Genomic DNA, 18397 nt, shown 5'->3' on the forward strand with positions numbered 1-18397 from the left:
CGTGAGAGAAGGAACTGGGAGATTACAGAGAAGTGAAAGAATTTCAGCAATTTAATATTTGGACCTTCATGAGAATAACTTCAGCATTCACATGCCCATCATTGTCCTCAAGAAGCTTCCATTTTTTCAGGGGAAAGAGGTTTAATAAACACACAAATCACTGCATACAAAATAGATACAATATAAGTTTAAAATTGTTTCTGAATGAGAACATGAATAATCAGGAGAACCAGGAAAGACCTTGTGCTGAGAGAGAGTTGGTAGAATTTCTCTGGAGCCCAGATTGGGTCTTATAGTAAATCTAGATCCTGATGTTTCTTAGGGTAATTTTTGTTTACATCAATACATCTTGTTCTTCTGATAAGCTTCTTTCTGCATCCTAAGATTACGTTTGTTTTTTTTTTGTTTTGTTTTGTTTTTTAAATTTAATAGCCTTTTATTTACAGGATATATACATGGGTAACTTTACAGGATTAACAATTGCCAAACCTCTTGTTCCAATTTTTCACCTCTTACCCCCCCCACCCCCTCCCCTAGATGGCAGGATGACCAGTAGATGTTAAATATATTAAAATATAAATTAGATACACAATAAGTATACATGACCAAAACGTTATTTTGCTGTACAAAAAGAATCAGACTCTGAAATATTGTACAATTAGCTTGTGAAGGAAATCAAAAATGCATGTGTGCATAAATATAGGGATTGGGAATTCAATGTAATGGTTTTTAGTCATCTCCCAGAGTTCTTTTTCTGGGCATAGCTAGTTCAGTTCATTACTGCTCCATTAGAAATGATTTGGTTGATCTCGTTGCTGAGGATGGCCTGATCCATCAGAACTGGTCATCATCTAGTATTGTTGTTGAAGTATATAATGATCTCCTGATCCTGCTCATTTCACTCAGCATCAGTTCGTGTAAGTCTCTCCAGGCCTTTCTGAAATCATCCTGTTGGTCTTTTCTTACAGAACAATAATATTCCATAATTTTCATATGCCACAATTTATTCAGCCATTCTCCAACTGATGGACATCCATTCAGTTTCCAGTTTCTAGCCACTACAAAAAGGGCTGCCACAAACATTCATGCACATACAAGTCCCTTTCCCTTCTTTATAATCTCTTTGGGATATAATCCCAGTAGTAACACTGCTGGATCAAAGGGTATGCACAGTTTGATAACTTTTTGAGCATAGTTCCAAACTACTCTCCAAAATGGTTGGATTCGTTCACAACTCCACCAACAATGCATCAATGTCCCAGTTTTCCCACATCCCTTCCAACAATCATCATTATTTTTTCCTGTCACTAAGATTACGTTTTAAAAGAAAAATAAGGAAAAGAAAAATATAGTCCAGGCTGTTAGGTTCTCTGGTGACTTTAGGTTGAGTTCCCTAACCTTTTCAGCCTCAGTTTTTTCTTCAGCAAAATGGGCTGGAAGAAGGAGAAAGGTTAATTAGATTTTTGATGTGTCCTAGACCTAGGGTTTCACTGTGTATGATTGTTCCCAATGAAGAAACAAAATTGTTTTGCAATTTTTAGACTCTGGGTGAGGCCTGGGGTATTGAGACAAGTAAACGTAAACACCTAAGAACATTAGAATTAGAAGGAACCTCAGCAGACTTATCTTGGGAAAGGAATCCCAGCTGTAACACACCTGACCTAGATAGTCATTTATCTTGGATATCTCCCATAAAGAAGTCAGCCTCTACCATTCTGGGACAGCTCTGTCCTATCCAGCCTGTATTCACCTCTTTCCAGCCCTTCTGATATGTGAATGCAGCTGTCTTGTTCCCTGAACTTCACCAGGCTAATTATATTTAGTTTCTTCAGCTGACCCTCATGGCATTGGCTCCAAGCCCTTGGCTTTCTCTCTAATTAATCATTGCCTTTTCCAGGACTCCTCTCCCTTCTCAGAGTGTGACCATGACAGAGGCCACGGATTCTTCCCATTCTCTTCTGGTCTCTTTTCTTCCACTCTGAACTAGCAGTGAGAAGGTACTCTTGTTTTATCCTGCTCATCTACTCCATCTTGTACTGACCAAGTCTAAAAAAACTGTATATTTATCCCTACTGAATTTCATCTGACCAGATTCAGCCCAATTTTTCATTTCAAATGGCTTCATGATAACTTTCAGGTTGTTTCAGCTTGTCACCTATTCCTTGGTTCCCATAGCCATTGTTGAATGGTACATGGGACAGTCCAAGAGCAGGTCTCTGGGACCCTCCACTGGTGGCTTCTTGACCAGCTGACATTGGCCTTGAGTCCATTCTAAGGTTACAAAGCCAGTATGTGGTAAGACCTAAACCCAGGTTTTCTGGGTTCTAGGCTCAGCTTGCTCTTCATCAGGCCACTCTGCCTAAATGTTCGAGTTTGCAGAACGCTTATTAAGACATTATTTCATTTGTTCCTCAGAAACAACCATTGTATAAAATCAGTGGTATTGGAGTTGTTAACTACATGGTACAGACATGAGACAGGTGGGTGGAAAGCCTGTTTGCTGCTGAGCTAATTTAGGGATTATCTGGAGAAACTGGCTGACACTCCATGGAAAAAGTGTTTTTGATGCTGTTTGTTTTTGCTATTGCTGTGTCCTCCCCTCCTCAATAGAGCCCTTTCTTGTGACAAGAAAATCAATTAAATGAACCAAAAGGAATTGCCAGTATCTGCAACCTTCTGTACCTGATGCTTACCACCTACCTGTCTACCAAGACAGGAGCATTTTTCTCGCTCCTGCACTTTATGAAGTGCCTGCTGGGAGAAAGATACTGGGGCTAAAGGGGAGAGGAGTGGTAGTGGAAACAAATCCTTTGTCCTCAGGAAGTTTACTTTCTTTCAGGAGAAGAAGGTTAAACAAACACACAAAAACCCTACATAGAAAATAGATACAATGTAAGTATAAAATCATTTCTGAGTAGGAACATGGATAATCAGGACAACCAGGAAAGACCCTGTGCTTAGAGGAGCCTAGATTGGGTCTTATGTTAAATCTGAATCCTGATGTTTCTTAAGATAGTTGTGTTTACATCGATGCATCTTGTTCTTTTGGTAAGCTTCCTTCTGCATTCTGAGATTACTTTTTAAAAGAAAAATAAGGGGGAAAAAAAAAAGCTTCCCTGGCAACATTCTGTGTAGCTTTCCTGAATGTTATCGAGATCATGTGATAGTTACATTGGCAGATTTCCTGAGTTCAGGAAATAAGAGAAATACATTTTAATTTCTCCAGGCATATTGTTTTATTTTTGGTTTGTAAGTGATGTGGGTTGACTTAGTTTGAAATAGAAATGCAAATGTATAGAATTGCTTATTTGTCAATTTTGTGTGTTAGAAACTAGATCTTAAAATGAATAAAAATAAGTTGTAGAAAAGTATTTTTTTAATGAACTTGTCTGAGTTTTATAAACAAAAACCTTAGATACATTGAACTTTTGAGGTCAACTAGTCCTGAAGGTTCTTAACCTGGAAGACCTAAAAACTTTTTTTTTAAAGATTTTGATACATTTAGCATATATTGCATTACTTGCTGTCTAATGGAGAGAGTGGGGGGAAGGAAGGGAGAAAAATTTGGAACACAAGGTTTGAAAGGGTGAATGTTGTATATATTTTGAAAATAAGTTACTTTAAAAAATTGAAAACTGAATTTTAGTTTCCTTTGTAATCCTTTGTATTTCATTTTTCTGCTTGTAGATATTCTGAGAAGAGGTTCATAGGCTTCATAACATTTCCAGGACTCCATGACACAGAAATTGGTTAAAAACCCCTGATCTAATCCAAGCCCCTCAATTTTTAAATAGGGCAATGAGGCACCTCTATTCATTGACTTTTCTCGGTAGCAAGTGATAGAGCTAGAATTAAATCTCAGGTTCTCATTCCAAATACAGTTCATGAACTTTTCATTACTCAAAACAGGGAATTAGTTTTTCTGGATAATTCAGGGCAAATTAAGCTTTTACATAGAAAATTTATTCGATGAGTTTTTGATAGAAATCTTCAAAATTGTTACATTAATTGTGTGTTTGTGTGTGTGTTCAGTTGTTTCAGTTGTATCTGACCTTTTGTGACCCCATTTGGGATTTTCTTGTCAAAGATGCTGGAGTGGTTTGTTATTTTCTTCTCTGGTTCATTTTGCAGATGAGGAAACTGAGGCCAATAGGGTTAAAGACTTGTCCAGGGCCACACAACTATCAAGTGCCTGAGGCCAGATATTACTCAAAAAGATGACTCTTCTTGACTTCAGGAAGGGCATTATATTTGGCTGTGCCACTTGGCTACTCCTTATATAAATAAGTGTTAATTAAATAAAACTTTAAAGTAAACAACTATCACATGTATATCTTTAATAAAAAGACCTTATTAAATAGTATTTTTTTTAATTAACTCAGGGTCATTGTCATGAACATTAATAGTTGAAAGATGACAGAAGATGCAGAATGAGACATAAAATTTTGGATTTGACCAACATGATCATTTTTTGCTTGACTATTTCTGTTGTTTTTTTTCAGTGGGGAGGCAAGGGAACATAGGGAGGAAAGAGGACGAATTCTATTGTATTATCTGACTTTTTGAGTTGGGGTTTCCTTACGTGATGTTTCTTTCAGCAATTTTTTCAAGTTAGATTGTGAGGGTAGAAGGAATACCAGACTTCAGATTTGGGAACTTGAGTTCCCAAGGAACTGGCCTCAGTTCCTTCATTTTTAAAATGTAGGAGTTGGATAAGTTACCTCCTCTATCAGATTCTATGTTGTAACTGACTGTTCTTTTGTCCTCCCCCTACTAGGGCTGCCAGCTGCTTATCTCACTTTATTTTTTCCAGTTTTTGGTCTTGGTCTTTTGTTATTGAAACCTGCTAAATTCTTGTGACCTTCTGCATAAAAGTAGACCCATGGAGTTCTAGGTTATGGCTTTGGCTTTTGTTGGCCTGGGGGGCTGAAATATTTCACTTAGGGATGTGTGAACTAATTAGACCAGACTTTGAATTTGTGAAACAGTTACAAAAATTCTTTGAGTCAAAAATGAAAGCCAAGTTAAGACTCAGGAAATAAAATGGTAACTGGAATGGGGCGGGGGTGGAGGGGTGGGGAGATGGGGCGAGGTGGGGGGTGAGGAGTGCAAGATGGCTTCTTTGAAGAAATTTGCAAATGTGTATATGTGGGAAAGTGACAAAGCTGGGATTAGCAAGCATTTAAGTGTTTACTCAATGCCTTGTACTATACTGAGTACCTGGGTTGCAAAGAAAAGCAACCTCTTTTCTGCCCAGTTTTGCTGTGTTTTTAGTATACTCTTTTCCCACTGCCCTTCTTCCCTCCCTTCTCTATACTATACAGTATTTAGAGAATCCCCAAATTGCATTTTGGTGGGAGCAGGTCCCTGCTCTTTAAATGAGCTTACCACTTCTTGCTCTGAAGGATTTTCTCTTGGATGATGCTTTGCATTTTTCTAACAGGCTAAGGAAATACTCACAAAAGAATCCAACGTTCAAGAGGTTCGTTGTCCTGTCACTGTCTGCGGTGATGTCCATGGCCAATTTCATGATCTGATGGAACTCTTTCGAATTGGAGGAAAATCGCCGGACACAAACTATCTTTTTATGGGTGATTATGTGGACAGAGGCTATTACTCAGTGGAGACTGTGACTCTTCTTGTATCATTAAAGGTATAGTTTTTTTTTTTTTACTCTAATGAAAAGGCATTGCATTTTAATTGTTAAATCAAGGAAAATGTTGAGAGTTCATTGTTAAGTTCAGGATGATGTTATATTTTATGGTCCTCTTAGGCAAACCTGAATTCTTGGTGTTATTTTGACTTGTCCCTTTTATTTATAACCCTGCTTTCACCAAATTCTTCTCTGCTTTTTTTGAAATGTCTTAGAGCCCAGGTCCTCCTGACAGCCCCTTAATTACTTCTCTGGCTCCTTAGTGAATTTCCTTTCCTGTCAGTTACCTCCCTTCTTTCCCACAGTTCCCATGGTTCATCATGGGATCTCCCATGATCCCTTCTTTCCGTAGAGATTCTAAAATGACATTGTACATTTTGTATTGAGGGTTTCAAGAAAGCTCTGCCTTTGGCCTGAAATAATTATAGCCAAAGAGAGCACTTCCTATTCTTTATCCAGCTCAACAAATTTTATCATGTTCCCTTGGAACAAATTACTGAAAAATGACAAAATAAAACTAGCTATGATATTGGCCTGTTGACTGACAATGCTGGCTGCTTGGTGTGCTCCTTTCCCAAAGGACCTGCATTGCTTCTCATCCCCTTTGGTTTCTGGAGCTTGCATCTTTGCAGTGAGGCTGTTCAACCAGTTTTCTTTCTAAATTTGCTCATCATGTCACCCTCTTCAGGGTACAGTAACATTACTGTATTTCTCTGTTCTCATCATACTGCCTGTGGCTCAAGTAGGCAGTTAGTTTTGGGCTCTCCTTTTCCCCCATACTCTGTATTTCTTGCTCATTCATACTGTTTTTTGTTCATTCAACTGATGGCATGTCATATCTATATATATAGCCCATGGGTCCCAAATATGGTTGCTTCCTTGCAAGATCCCACATGGCTAGTGTTGAATACCAATGTCTCTGCTTCATTGCTTTGCTTTGCTACAGAGTCAGCAGAGGTGACACTGTCTTAATTTCCAGGCACAGCCTCCCTTTTTGCCACATAAGTCATTGTCCCAATTTGATTTCTTGCTCAAGAACCTGTGATTTCCCAGGGCCTTCTCATCTTCCTTTCTTTTAGATGTTCAGATATGACAGCTGGAACTAACCGTACTCTGGCAGTTTGTTAAATATATAAATTCAGTGCCATGATTCATACTGAATCTTGTGGACAAACAAAATCACCTCCACCTCCCCCCAAAAAAGAACTATTTATTGCCTTTTCCCCATGATCCTTTCTCAAGAAAATGTCTATTATTAAGACATTTCCTTAGTTTTCCAGAGTTAAATTGGGGAAACAACAAAGAGTTAAAGAGGATAAAAAAGGTGAACTGGACAGGTGCCCTTAACCTCTCTGTTCTTAGAAGCTGCTCTAGTTTCCAAACTTTATCTCTTCTAAGCAGCAGCCAAACAACTTTGAAAACTCTGAGTGAAGACCAGCTTTGTTAGCTGGTGGATTGGAATGAACTGATAATTCTAACATCTTCCAATGAGAATTCATGCTCTAAACTTAGTTTTGCAATACAGATAAGACAAGGCAATAAAATAATAACTTTGTTCTTGGGCTGAGTCCACAGAAGAGGAAGACCCACTGAAGACACACATATGTGAATGAGTTCCCATCACATAGCAGCCAATAGAATTTGAAGGAATTCCTGCAGCCCCCTGCCCCATCTTCAATCCAGGGATTGAGGAGGAGAGGGAAGAAGACTAGTTGGGAAGGATTAAGTTCCTTATCATTTTAACAACCTATAGTGATATATATCCAGAGAAACTGGATCATGAAAGTCCAGGCTTAATGGTGCTCCTATTACCAAGTAAATTGTTGCTGGTGGTAGTGGTTTTTTGTTTGTTTTGAGAAAGGCTTTTGTCTTTTTGTTGTTGTTTTACATTTTTCCAATTTTCATGTAAATATAGTTTTCAGCATTTACTCTTGTAAGATTTTGAGTTCCAAAATTTTTTTTTTACCTCCCCCCTCCCCAAGACAGCAAGCAATCTGATATAGTTATACATACACAATCATTTAAAACATATTTCCATATTAGCCATGTTGTGAAAGAAAAAACAAAAAGGAAAAAGCATGATAAAGAATCTGCATTCAGATTCCATAGTTCTTACTTTGGATGGGGTTGTCTATTAGACATTGTTTTGGATTATCACATTGCTAAGAAGAGCTAAATCTGTCATTGTTGATCATCACACCATCTTGCTGTTACTGTGTACAATGTTCTCCTGGTTCTGCTTACTTCAGTCAGCATTGGTTCATGTCTTTCCAGAATTTTCTCAAACAGCCCTACTTGTATCATTTCTTATAAGAACAATAGTACTCCATTATATTCAAATACCACAACTTATTAGCCATTTTCTAATTGGTGCGCATCCACTTAATTTCCAATTCTTTGCTACCACAAAAAGTTGCTACTAACATTTTTGCACATATGGGTCCTCTTCCCTCTTTTATGATCTCTTTGGAATACAGACTGGTGGATCAAAGGGTACACACAGTTTGATAATCCTTTGGACATAATTTCAAATTGTTCTCCAAAATGGCTGAATTAGCTCTGTTGTTCTTTTTGCCACCTGGGTGACATGACAGAAAGGAAAAGGGGGTGGGGAGAAATGGAAGGGGAGGAAAGAATTTATGAAGTGTCTTTAAATACAAAAATCTGGATGAGCCTGGTGTTTTGGTAGAAAAGTCAGTATCTTCCTCTCTCCAGTAGTTTGCTTTCTTTCAGTTTTTAATTTATTTTTTCCAATTACTTGTAAAGATAATTTTTAGCATTCATTTAAAAAAACTTTTTGAGTTCCAAATTTTTTCCCTCCCTCCCTCCCTCTCCAAAATGGTAAGAATTTTAAATAGGGTATATAAATACAGTCATGTAAAACATATTCAGGGACTCACTTTCTAATGGGGGAAGCAACAAAGAAAAAATTTCAGCTGCAGGTCAGCTTCCAGAAGGTAATTTGGGGAAGTTACTTTATTGAAACAAACAAAACAAAACCCTGCTTCTTTATAAACTTCTCATAATCTTGTCAGGGGCTATTCTTCCCTTCTCACTGAACAAATCTAATACCACAGAAATAGATTAGCACAAAAGAGATCAAAAAGAAAGAATACCCAAGCCAATGTGTTGGCACCTCCACATAGCCAGAACCAGACCACCTATAGTAACTCTGTCCTTTGTAACAGAGAAAGCTCCAGCTTGAGAGCAAAGATTTCTTCTCCTAGAGGGAAGAACCACTAATGGGATCACAGAATCCTAGTCAGGACTCAGAATGGACTTTAGATTCTAGCCAGAATTCAGAGGTGAAAAGGAGGTTCAGCCAGTGGCAAGGGATTATCTCAAGATCACACAGATGGTAAACCTAAGAGCTAGGATTTGAACTCACATTTTCTGACATCAGAGCTGTTGTGTCATGTTGCCTCTCCTACAGTTAGATTTTTTTCTTATGCTGTAGTACTTTTGATTTTTTATTCACTTAATTTACAAACATTTATTAAGTATCTACTATGTCTGCCAGACACTGTGTTAAGTGAAGAAGGTACAAAAATTGGCAAAAGATAATCCTTGCTCTCTGTGAGTTTATATTCAGCAGGCAAACAAATATGTACACATAGGTTATGTATAGGATATCTGTGATGAGAGGAAATGATCGGAAGGAGGATCCAACAAAAGAGATAAAGAAGGAACTGTTTGATAGGTAAAAGGAGACCCGCAGAGAGAAGGGAATATCTAAGAGGAGTGATTAAAAATATTGATGGCTGCAGAGAGGTCAAACAGAATAAAAAGTGAGAAAAAGTCACTGGATTTAGTAACCAAAAGATCATTGGCAAATTTGAAGAGAGTGGATTCAGTGGAGTGATAAGGTTAGAAGCCAGATTATCAGGGATTAAGAAGAGAATGGGAGAAGAGAGTGGAAACACCAATCATAGAAGGCCTTTTTGAGGAATTTAGTGACAAAGAGCAGAAGAGATAGATGGTAGTGGAGATGGAAGGATCAACTGAAGGTGTTTTAGGTTAAGAGAAATGAGGGCATGTTTATAGGGATTAGGGAAGGAGCAGTAGACAGGGAGAGATTGAAAATAAGGGAGGGATAGAGATGACAGATGGGATGATGTGTTGGGGGAGACTACTGAACAGACCAGGCTCACCTGTACTTGTAGAGGGATTGGCCTTGGCAAGAAGAGCCATGTCTTCATAAAAGACAAAATGAAACATGGACCTCCCGCGGCGTCAGTCCTCTCTAGGACTAATTGTACTTGAACATAGAACAAGTTCATATACAGTAACAAACCACCAGCAACAGTGTGGGTGATGGAGAATATCAGGTTTGTTACTGAAGAGCCCTGGATAGAGACCACATGACCCATGGAATTCTTTTGAAGAACTATTTGTTACTGTTTGGGACCACTAGTCCCAGGCCCGATCGGCACCCAGTAGCATGGACACATGCAAAGTTTTTAAATTCCATTATTGGGTCATCTCTCCAGAGGGTTCATGGACAGCCTGAGGCAGCTGAAAGTAACTTAGTCCTAGACTAAATTGACTTTTAAAAAAGTCTGAGAAAATTTATTTATTATGGTGGCTTGGCACCCATAGAACTCAAACCCTTGGAGGTTTCAGTGTTCCACACATGGATGAATCCAGGCAAGTTCACACATATCCATACCTGCACAAGAAGAACCCCCTCACTCTGTCTGACAGACCTACTTTTATGTGGTCATTTAGATGGAGCCCCAACAGCCAACCCTCTCTAGAGATTTCCAAAGATTTCTTCCCTTTGGATGATCTCTATAATCAGCAATACCTCCCATAAAATGAATTTCCAGTTTTACTGTCTGTATGGATTTATATGTTTCTACTTATAGTCATATTTCCCCTTTTCTCCCCCAAATGTAGCTTCTGAGGGCACCAGTGATTTTTTGATTTTTCTTTGTGTCCTTGGTACAAGCCCGTGATAAATGACTGACTAACTGATTATTATCAGGGGCTCATGAAGAATCGTGGAGACATCTAATAGCTTTTTCTTTTTTGGTTTTCCTGATCTGTCTTAGAGTGTAATTTCCTTGAGAGTAGGCACCCTAGCACTTAGTTATCTGTCTACCATAGCAAACATCTTCATTTAAATCAGGCATCAAGAATAGACTTTGGGGGAATCTAGGTGGCGCAATGGATAGAGCACTAGCCCTGAAGTCAGGAGGACCTGAGTTCAAATATGGTCTCAGATACTTAACACTTCCTAGCTGTGTGACCCTGGGCAAGTCACTCAACCCGAGTTGCCTCAGCAAAAAACCCCAAAAAACAAAACAAAAAAAGAATGGACTTCTCTCCATATTTTAACCAGTGCTTTCTAGAAACATTTTTTATCATTTTATAAAACAGTTGAAGGGAGAGAGATAAGTCAAGTTTCCCCTTCTAACTTTTAAGCAGCTTCTATCTCACAATTGTCAGTCTTGAAACAAAAATTGATGAAATATGTTGCATTAACAGAAAGGACAAAAGTACAATTTTTAGTTTTGGTTTTTTAATATTTAATAAATAGAACTTATTGAGAGTGGAGGTTTCTGGTGAGGGGGGAGGAGAAAGAACTGGATAAGAATGGAGCAGGACAGAGGGTCATCAGTGAGAAGCAATAATCCGAGGGACTTGATTAAGGAAAAATCCAATAGAAAAATTGCAGATAAACCCACAGATAGCCCTGATTGTCATTATTCCCTAACTCTAATCATTTCTCTTTCCCTCTAAACCTTAACTCTTTTTGCCCCAAGGAGGCTTTGGGGCCTAGAAACTTCTAAAGCATCCCCTAGGCTGTCTGTTTATTTGGCATTGGCTAAAGGGAGACAATTAGGTGACCTTGTAGTGGATAGAGTTCTAGACATGGAGTTGGGAAGACTCTGATTCAATAGTTCAAATTTGGCCTTAGGTATTTACCACTTGTATGACCCTGTACAAATCATTAAGCCTCTGCCTGCTTCAGTTGCCTCATCTCTACAATGAACTAGAGAAGGAAATGACAAACCACTCCAAATCATCTTTGCCAAGGAAACTTCAAATGGGATCATAGAGAGTTGGGCGTGATTGAAAGTGATTGAAAGAACAGAGAAATTTGTTGGGTCAGGATCAGCAGACACTTATTAAATGCTTATTGTGGCCAGGGATGTGGGATAGAAACAAGAAAAAGAAGGTAAATCTCAGTTGCTGATCTCCAGGAACTTCCATTTGAATGGGAGTACAGTCATCCTCTAATAAAACAGTCATTTTGGGGGGTCAGTTCCTTTTTTACTTACTTTACCCCATCTTTAGATTTCCTGTCAGTTTTACCTCTTAATTTTTTTTTTTCCTGGGAAGTCCTGGTTTCTTTTTCATTCCTGATTTATAGTTTATTTGTGTTCTGTGATAAAATAAGATTGACATTGTTTTTATAGATCATCTCAGGTCTACTTTTTTTCTCATGGGCTGCCTCCTTTTAAAGTGATCTAGGTCTCTTTCCAACTCTTATAATATAGAGAAAAGGATACTGTATGTTATGGGCCATTTTGGGGATTTTTAGGAGTGATTTTGGCTTGAGAGATTTGTCCCCTTGGCTTTCCCAGTAGGCTCAGATAGAGCTCCTTTTAAACAGTTGGAAAGAAATATTTAAGAGCTACTGAGGTCCAAAATCTCCATTCACCCTGCTTGTTCTGCTTGTTGCCTAGCATTCTAATTGGAGCTTGGCTGATTCCTGGTTTCCATCTCAAAGCTGGAAAAGTTGCTATTTAGTAATGCTTGCCAGAGCCTGGCCCTTGCTGGCACAGCATTTTACATGCTTCCAGGACCCTATAACATCACCAAGAATAGAGATCATTGGAGGTAGAAAGATCACTGCACACAGTCCCTGCCCTGGATGACTTTCATTCTCCTTGTCGGGGAAGAGCTGTATAAATTGCTCAGTTGTATCGGACAACATTCAGAAGAAGTGAATCCTTGAAGAAGCAGTTTTCCTCCCTTGTTTTGTGCCTGCACACATATGCAACAATTGAGGGCAGCCTTTGTATGTGTATTTATTTTAAAAAGTGCCTCTTTTGGACTTGCACCCTTCCCAAATGTGGTGTGCTTGGAAACTGCCATTCTGTAGAACTGCTCAAGGACATCCTTTGGGAAGTTTTTCATAATTGATTCTGTCCATATTCAGAAGTGAATCTCTCTCTGTGCCATTAACTGGCTTTAGGTACTATCTCAGTTGTAATATAATATTATACAAAGTCTAGGCTAATTCAGTGGACATTTCTTAGCTGCCTAGAATAAATGCAATATAATACTGCTCTCCAATAACTCATTCTCACTCAGGCATGGGGAAAAGGGCCATGAACAAACTCTAGAAAGGAGAATATTGAGGCTAGCCAGACCCTCAAGGAAAGCTCTTCTGAAAGTAGAGGAAGCTGGAGGAACAGCACAGGACACTGAGAAGTCATGTGAGTCAAAAGAAAACCAGGACATAATTGTCACAGAAGCCAAGGAAATGTGGCTTTCCAGAACGACACAGAGCCCTCCAGTCAGATTCCTCAGTGTGACTGGGGGAAGGAGGCCAAGAAACAAGATATTGGGGTTAGCCAGAAGGAGCCTTGGGGACCTTGAGAGTCTAGAACTGTTTTATTAGAGTGTGAGGATCAAAAAAAGATTGGGATTCGAGAGTGAAAATGAGGAGGGGCTACACTTTATAGATGTGGCTGTTGAGGGGGACACAAGAATAAAATGACAATGCAGGCTAGGGGGACAACAGCAACAAAGTTGTATTCTTTTAGAATGATGTGACTGAACATACTTTTAAGCTGAAGGGCAAAAAAGAGTCAGTAGAGATGGAGGGGAAAACATTAGTGTCAGAAAACTGATGGGAATAGGAAAATTAGCAAATAGACGAAGGAGAGCCAGGATCCAGAGGGTGAAGAATTCCCGAGAAGAGAAGAGAAGAGAAGAGAAGAGAAGAGAAGAGAAGAGAAGAGTGAGAGCCAGATTTATGCTAGCTGGTATCACTGTTAACAAAGTAGGAAATAAGGTCATCGAAGAAGGATGATGGACAGGAGAAAAGTAGTACCATCAATCTGACAATCAGTGTGTCCCTCAGGTTGTCATTTTTTCTTGACTTGTTTATTTATTAGAGTGGAGAGGACATGATTGGAAAAGTACAGAAATTTGTAAAGCGTCAATTTAATTTGCTTAAAGAAGAAATTTAGAACTGCTACTGAGGATGGGAGGGAATCTACAAGTGAGGATTAAAAAGGTGGTTGGTAGTCATAAAGGCATAATATGAGATTGTTGTCCTTTCAGTCAGTTCAGCTTTGTAATTAACTTGAGCAAAAGAGAGCAGGGTGCTTACCTATCTCATATGGCTTATCCCAATTGCCAGTACATAATGAGATCTCAGAGATATGGGTTGAATTGGACAGAAATGCACATTTGCCAATTGGTGCTGTTTGTGTTGGTGTTTGTTTGTTTTTTTGTTTGTTTGTTTCTTTAGGCGAAACATGTGCAATCCTTTTAAACATATTTCCATATTTGTCATGTTGTACAAGAAAAATCAGACCAAAAGAAAAAAAAAAAAAAACACAAGAAAGAAAACAAATAAAAAAGGGGGAAAATATTATGCTTTGATCCATATTCAGTTTCTATAGTTCTCTCAATGGATGGGGATGGCATTTTCCATCCCAAGTCTACTGGAATTGTTTTGAATCGTTGCATTATTGAGAAGAGCCAAGTCTATCACAGTTGATCATCACATAATCTTTTGTTACTGTGTACAGTGTTCTCTTGGTTCTGCTCACTTCACTCAGCATCAGTTCATGTAAGTCCAGGTTTTTCTGAAATCAGCCTGCTCATCATTTCTTATAGGACAATAATATTCCATGGCATTCATATACTGTAACTTATTTAGCCATTCTCCAATTGATGGGCCTCCACTCAATTTTCAATTCCTTGCCACTACAAAAAGGGCTGCCACAAACATTGTGGCACATATGGATCCATTTCTCTCTTTTATGATCTCTTTGAAATATAGACCCAGTAGTGATAGCTGCTGGATCAAAAAGTATGCGCAGTGGTGGTGGTTATTGTTTTGATTAAAGCTTTTTATTTTCAGAACATATGCATAGATAATTTTCAACATTCACCTTTGCAAAACTTTGTGTTCCAAAGTATTTTTCCTTCCCTTCCCCCCATCTTCTCCCCTAGACAATAACTGATCCAATATGTTAAGCATGTTCAATTTTTGTATACATATTTCCACAATTACCGTGCTGCATAAGAAAAATCAGATCAAAAAGGAAAAAAAATAAGAAAGAAAGCAAAATACAAGCAAACAACAATAAAAAAAGGTGAAAATGCTATGTTGTGATTCACACTCAGTCCCCACAGTCCTCTCTGATATCCTCTCTGATCATCATATCCATCAGAATTGATCATCATATCTTACTGTTGCTGTGTACAAAGTGCTCCTGATTTTACTCACTTTACTTAGCATCAGTTCATATAAGTCCCTCCAGACCTCTCTAAAATCTGCTGAAACTTTTAGAATAATAACATTCTTATAGAACAATAGAACATTCATATAACATAACTTATTCAGGCATTCTTCAGCTGATGGGTATCCACTCAGTTTCCATTTTCTTCCCACTACAAAAAGGGCTGCCACAAACATTTTTACACACATAGGTCCTTTTCCCTTTTTTATGATCTCTTTGGGATCCAGGCCCAGTAAAGACACTGCTGGACCAAAGGGTATGTATAGTTTTATAGCTATTTGGGCATAATTCCAGATTGCTCTCCAGAATGGTTGGATGAGTTCACAACTCTACCAACAATGTATTAGTGTCCCAATTTTCCCACATCTCCTCCAACATTCATCATTTTTTTTCTGAAATCTTAGTCAATCTGAGAAGTGTGTCATGGTACCTCAGAGTTGTCTTAATTTGCATTTCTCTGATAATCAGTAATGATTTAAAGCACTTTTTCATATGACTAAGAATGGTTTTAATTTCTTCATCAGAAAATAGTTCATATCCTTTGACCATTTCTCAGTTGGAGAATGACTTGTATTCTTATAAGTTTGACACAGTTCTTTATATATATGTTAGAAATGAGGTCTTTATTGGAAGTACTAGCAATAAAAATTGTTTTCTAGCTTTCTGCTTCCATTCTAATCTTGGCTGTATTGGTATTGTTTGTGCAAAACCTTGTTAATTTAATATAATAAAAATTATCCATTTTACATTTCATAATGTTTTAAGTTCTTTTTTGGCCATAAATTCTTCCCTTCTCCAAAGATTTGACATTTGTTCTTCTAATTTGCTTTTACTATCACCCTTTATGTCTAAATCAAGAACCCATTTTGACTATATCTTAGTATATAGCATGTTAGATATTGTTCAATGCCTAGTTTCTGCCACATTATTTTCCAGTTATCGCAGTAATTTTTGTCAAACAGTGAGTTCTTATCCTAGGAGCTGGGGTCTTTGGGCTTATCAGACACTAAGTTACTACAGTCATTGACTATTGTATCTTATGAACCTATGAACCTAACCTATTGCAATGATCCACTACTCTCTTAGCCAATACCAAATGGTTTTGATGACCAGTGCTTTATAATAGTTTTAGGTGTGGTACAGCTAGGCCATCTTCTTCTGCATTTTTTTTTTTTTCATTATTTCCCTTGAAATTCTAGACCTTTTCTTTTTTGCTTTTTCTAGCCAAATTAACCAAAGGATTATTTATTTTGTTGGTTTTTTCATAACATCAGTTCTTAGAAAACTTATTTTCAATTTTATTAATCTCTCCTTTGATTTTCAGAATTTTTAATCTGGTATTTAATTGGGGGGGTTAATTTGTTGTTTTTCTAATTTTTTAGTTGCATGCCCAATTCATTAATCTTCCCTTTCTCTATTTTATTCATTTAAGAATCTAGAGATATAAAATATCTCCTAAGAACTGCCTTGGCTCCATGCCTGAAGTTTTGCTATGTTGTCTCATTGTTGTTGTTTTCTTGGATGAAATTATTGTGTCTGTGATTTGTTGTTTGACCCATTTGTTGTTATTTAGGATTAGATTATTTACTTTCCAATTAATTTTTAATTTCTCATTCATGGCTCTTTATTACGTGTAATTTTTATTGCATCATGATCTGAAAAAGATGCATTTAATATTTCTGCCTTTCTATATCTGATTATGAGGTTTTTATGCCCTAATATATGGTTAGTTTTTGTGTAGGTGCCATGTACCATTGAGAAAAAGGTGTATTTTTTTCTGTCTCCATTCAGTTTTCTTCAGAATTCTTTATCATACCTAATTTTTCTAAAATTCTATTTACCTCCTTAACTACTTCTTTCTTGTTTATTTTGTGCTTAGATATATCTAATTCTGAGAGAAGGAAGTTGAGATCTCCAACTATTATAGTTTTGCTCTATAATTCTTCTTGTAACTCAACTTCTCTAAGAATTTGGATGCTATACTACTTGATGCATATATATATATATATATATATATTTAGTATTGTTATTACTTTGTTATCTATGGTACAAGATGTAGTTTCCTTCCTTATCTCTTTTAACTAGATCTGTTTTTGCTTTTGCTTGGTCAGAGATCAGGATTACTATCCCTACGTTTTTACTTCAGCTGAAGCATAGTAGATTCTGTCCCAACCTTTTACCTTTATTTACTCTGTATGTATCTCTCTGAATTCCTTCCAAGATATCTTAAGCTGGAAAATTATTACGACCTGAATGTTTGTGATCTCGCTTCAAAATCTGTGAAGAGATTTGATCTAAATGTTCTCTGCCATCTTGGTTCCGCCTCCTGTTTTTGTTTTTAAATCAAACCATAGATTTGCTCTGTTTCTTTGTGTTTCTGTTTTTATATCTCAGATTCATTAAATGGTAAAGTGGTTCCCAATTATGAGTATTTCTCATAAGAAACATAAAAACGATAGTACCCATTTAGGTTTTTCACTGATCAATCCACTGTCCTTTGTCAAGGTGTTTTGATGGTTATAACTCTTCAACAAGTATTTATTGAATGCTTACTACTTGCCCATATCTTGTTGGGGAGCAATAAAGAGAATTCAAGATGAAGTGAAATTTTGAATATGAAGATTAAAAACTGGGACCTTGATCCTTTTGGGTTTGGGGGCAAAATGACTGAAGTGATGTTAGAAAGATGGAGGAGACTAATGGCCTTGTGCACAGTAGATTGGTTGGAGACAAGATCTAGAAATGGTCTTTTTGTAGCCATTGAGTAATGGGGTGAATAGAACTATGAGCCAAAGCTATAGTAGTGCTATGGGCAGAGAAAATCCAAACCTAAGAGATATTTGGAAGTTAGAATTGACAGGATTTTAAAAAGGAAAAAAAGTTGTATATAGGAAATGAGAAGTTTTCTTGATTCTTATAAAATAATTTGCTGTCATTTCATCTGAAGAGAAAAACTAATTAAAGAATTGGGCTAAAAGTTAATCTGTGTGATAATCTTCAACAGGCTGCTATATTCACTTTCCCTTTTCTAGGTGCGATATCCAGAGCGGATCACAATACTGAGGGGAAACCATGAGAGCCGACAAATTACACAAGTGTATGGCTTTTATGATGAATGCCTGAGGAAGTATGGCAATGCCAATGTTTGGAAATACTTTACTGATCTGTTTGATTATCTCCCACTCACAGCTTTAGTAGATGGACAGGTATGTATTTACTGTAATTAAAGTAGCATCTATGTGTTAATGGA

General features: G+C 37.5%; 1 protein-coding gene across 1 annotated transcript in view; it reads left to right on the forward strand.

Moving 5' to 3' along the window:
* The window catches only part of PPP2CB (protein phosphatase 2 catalytic subunit beta), a 39540-nt gene that overhangs the window by 14396 nt on the left and 6747 nt on the right, over positions 1-18397 (forward strand). Inside the window, exons 2-3 of the mRNA XM_031943792.1 lie at positions 5444-5653; positions 18180-18353. Coding sequence (XP_031799652.1) covers positions 5444-5653; positions 18180-18353 — 384 coding nt within the window. The remainder of the gene's footprint in view (positions 1-5443; positions 5654-18179; positions 18354-18397) is intronic.

The sequence above is a fragment of the Sarcophilus harrisii genome, chromosome 6 (assembly GCF_902635505.1).
Source record: "Sarcophilus harrisii chromosome 6, mSarHar1.11, whole genome shotgun sequence".
NCBI lineage: Eukaryota > Metazoa > Chordata > Mammalia > Dasyuromorphia > Dasyuridae > Sarcophilus > Sarcophilus harrisii.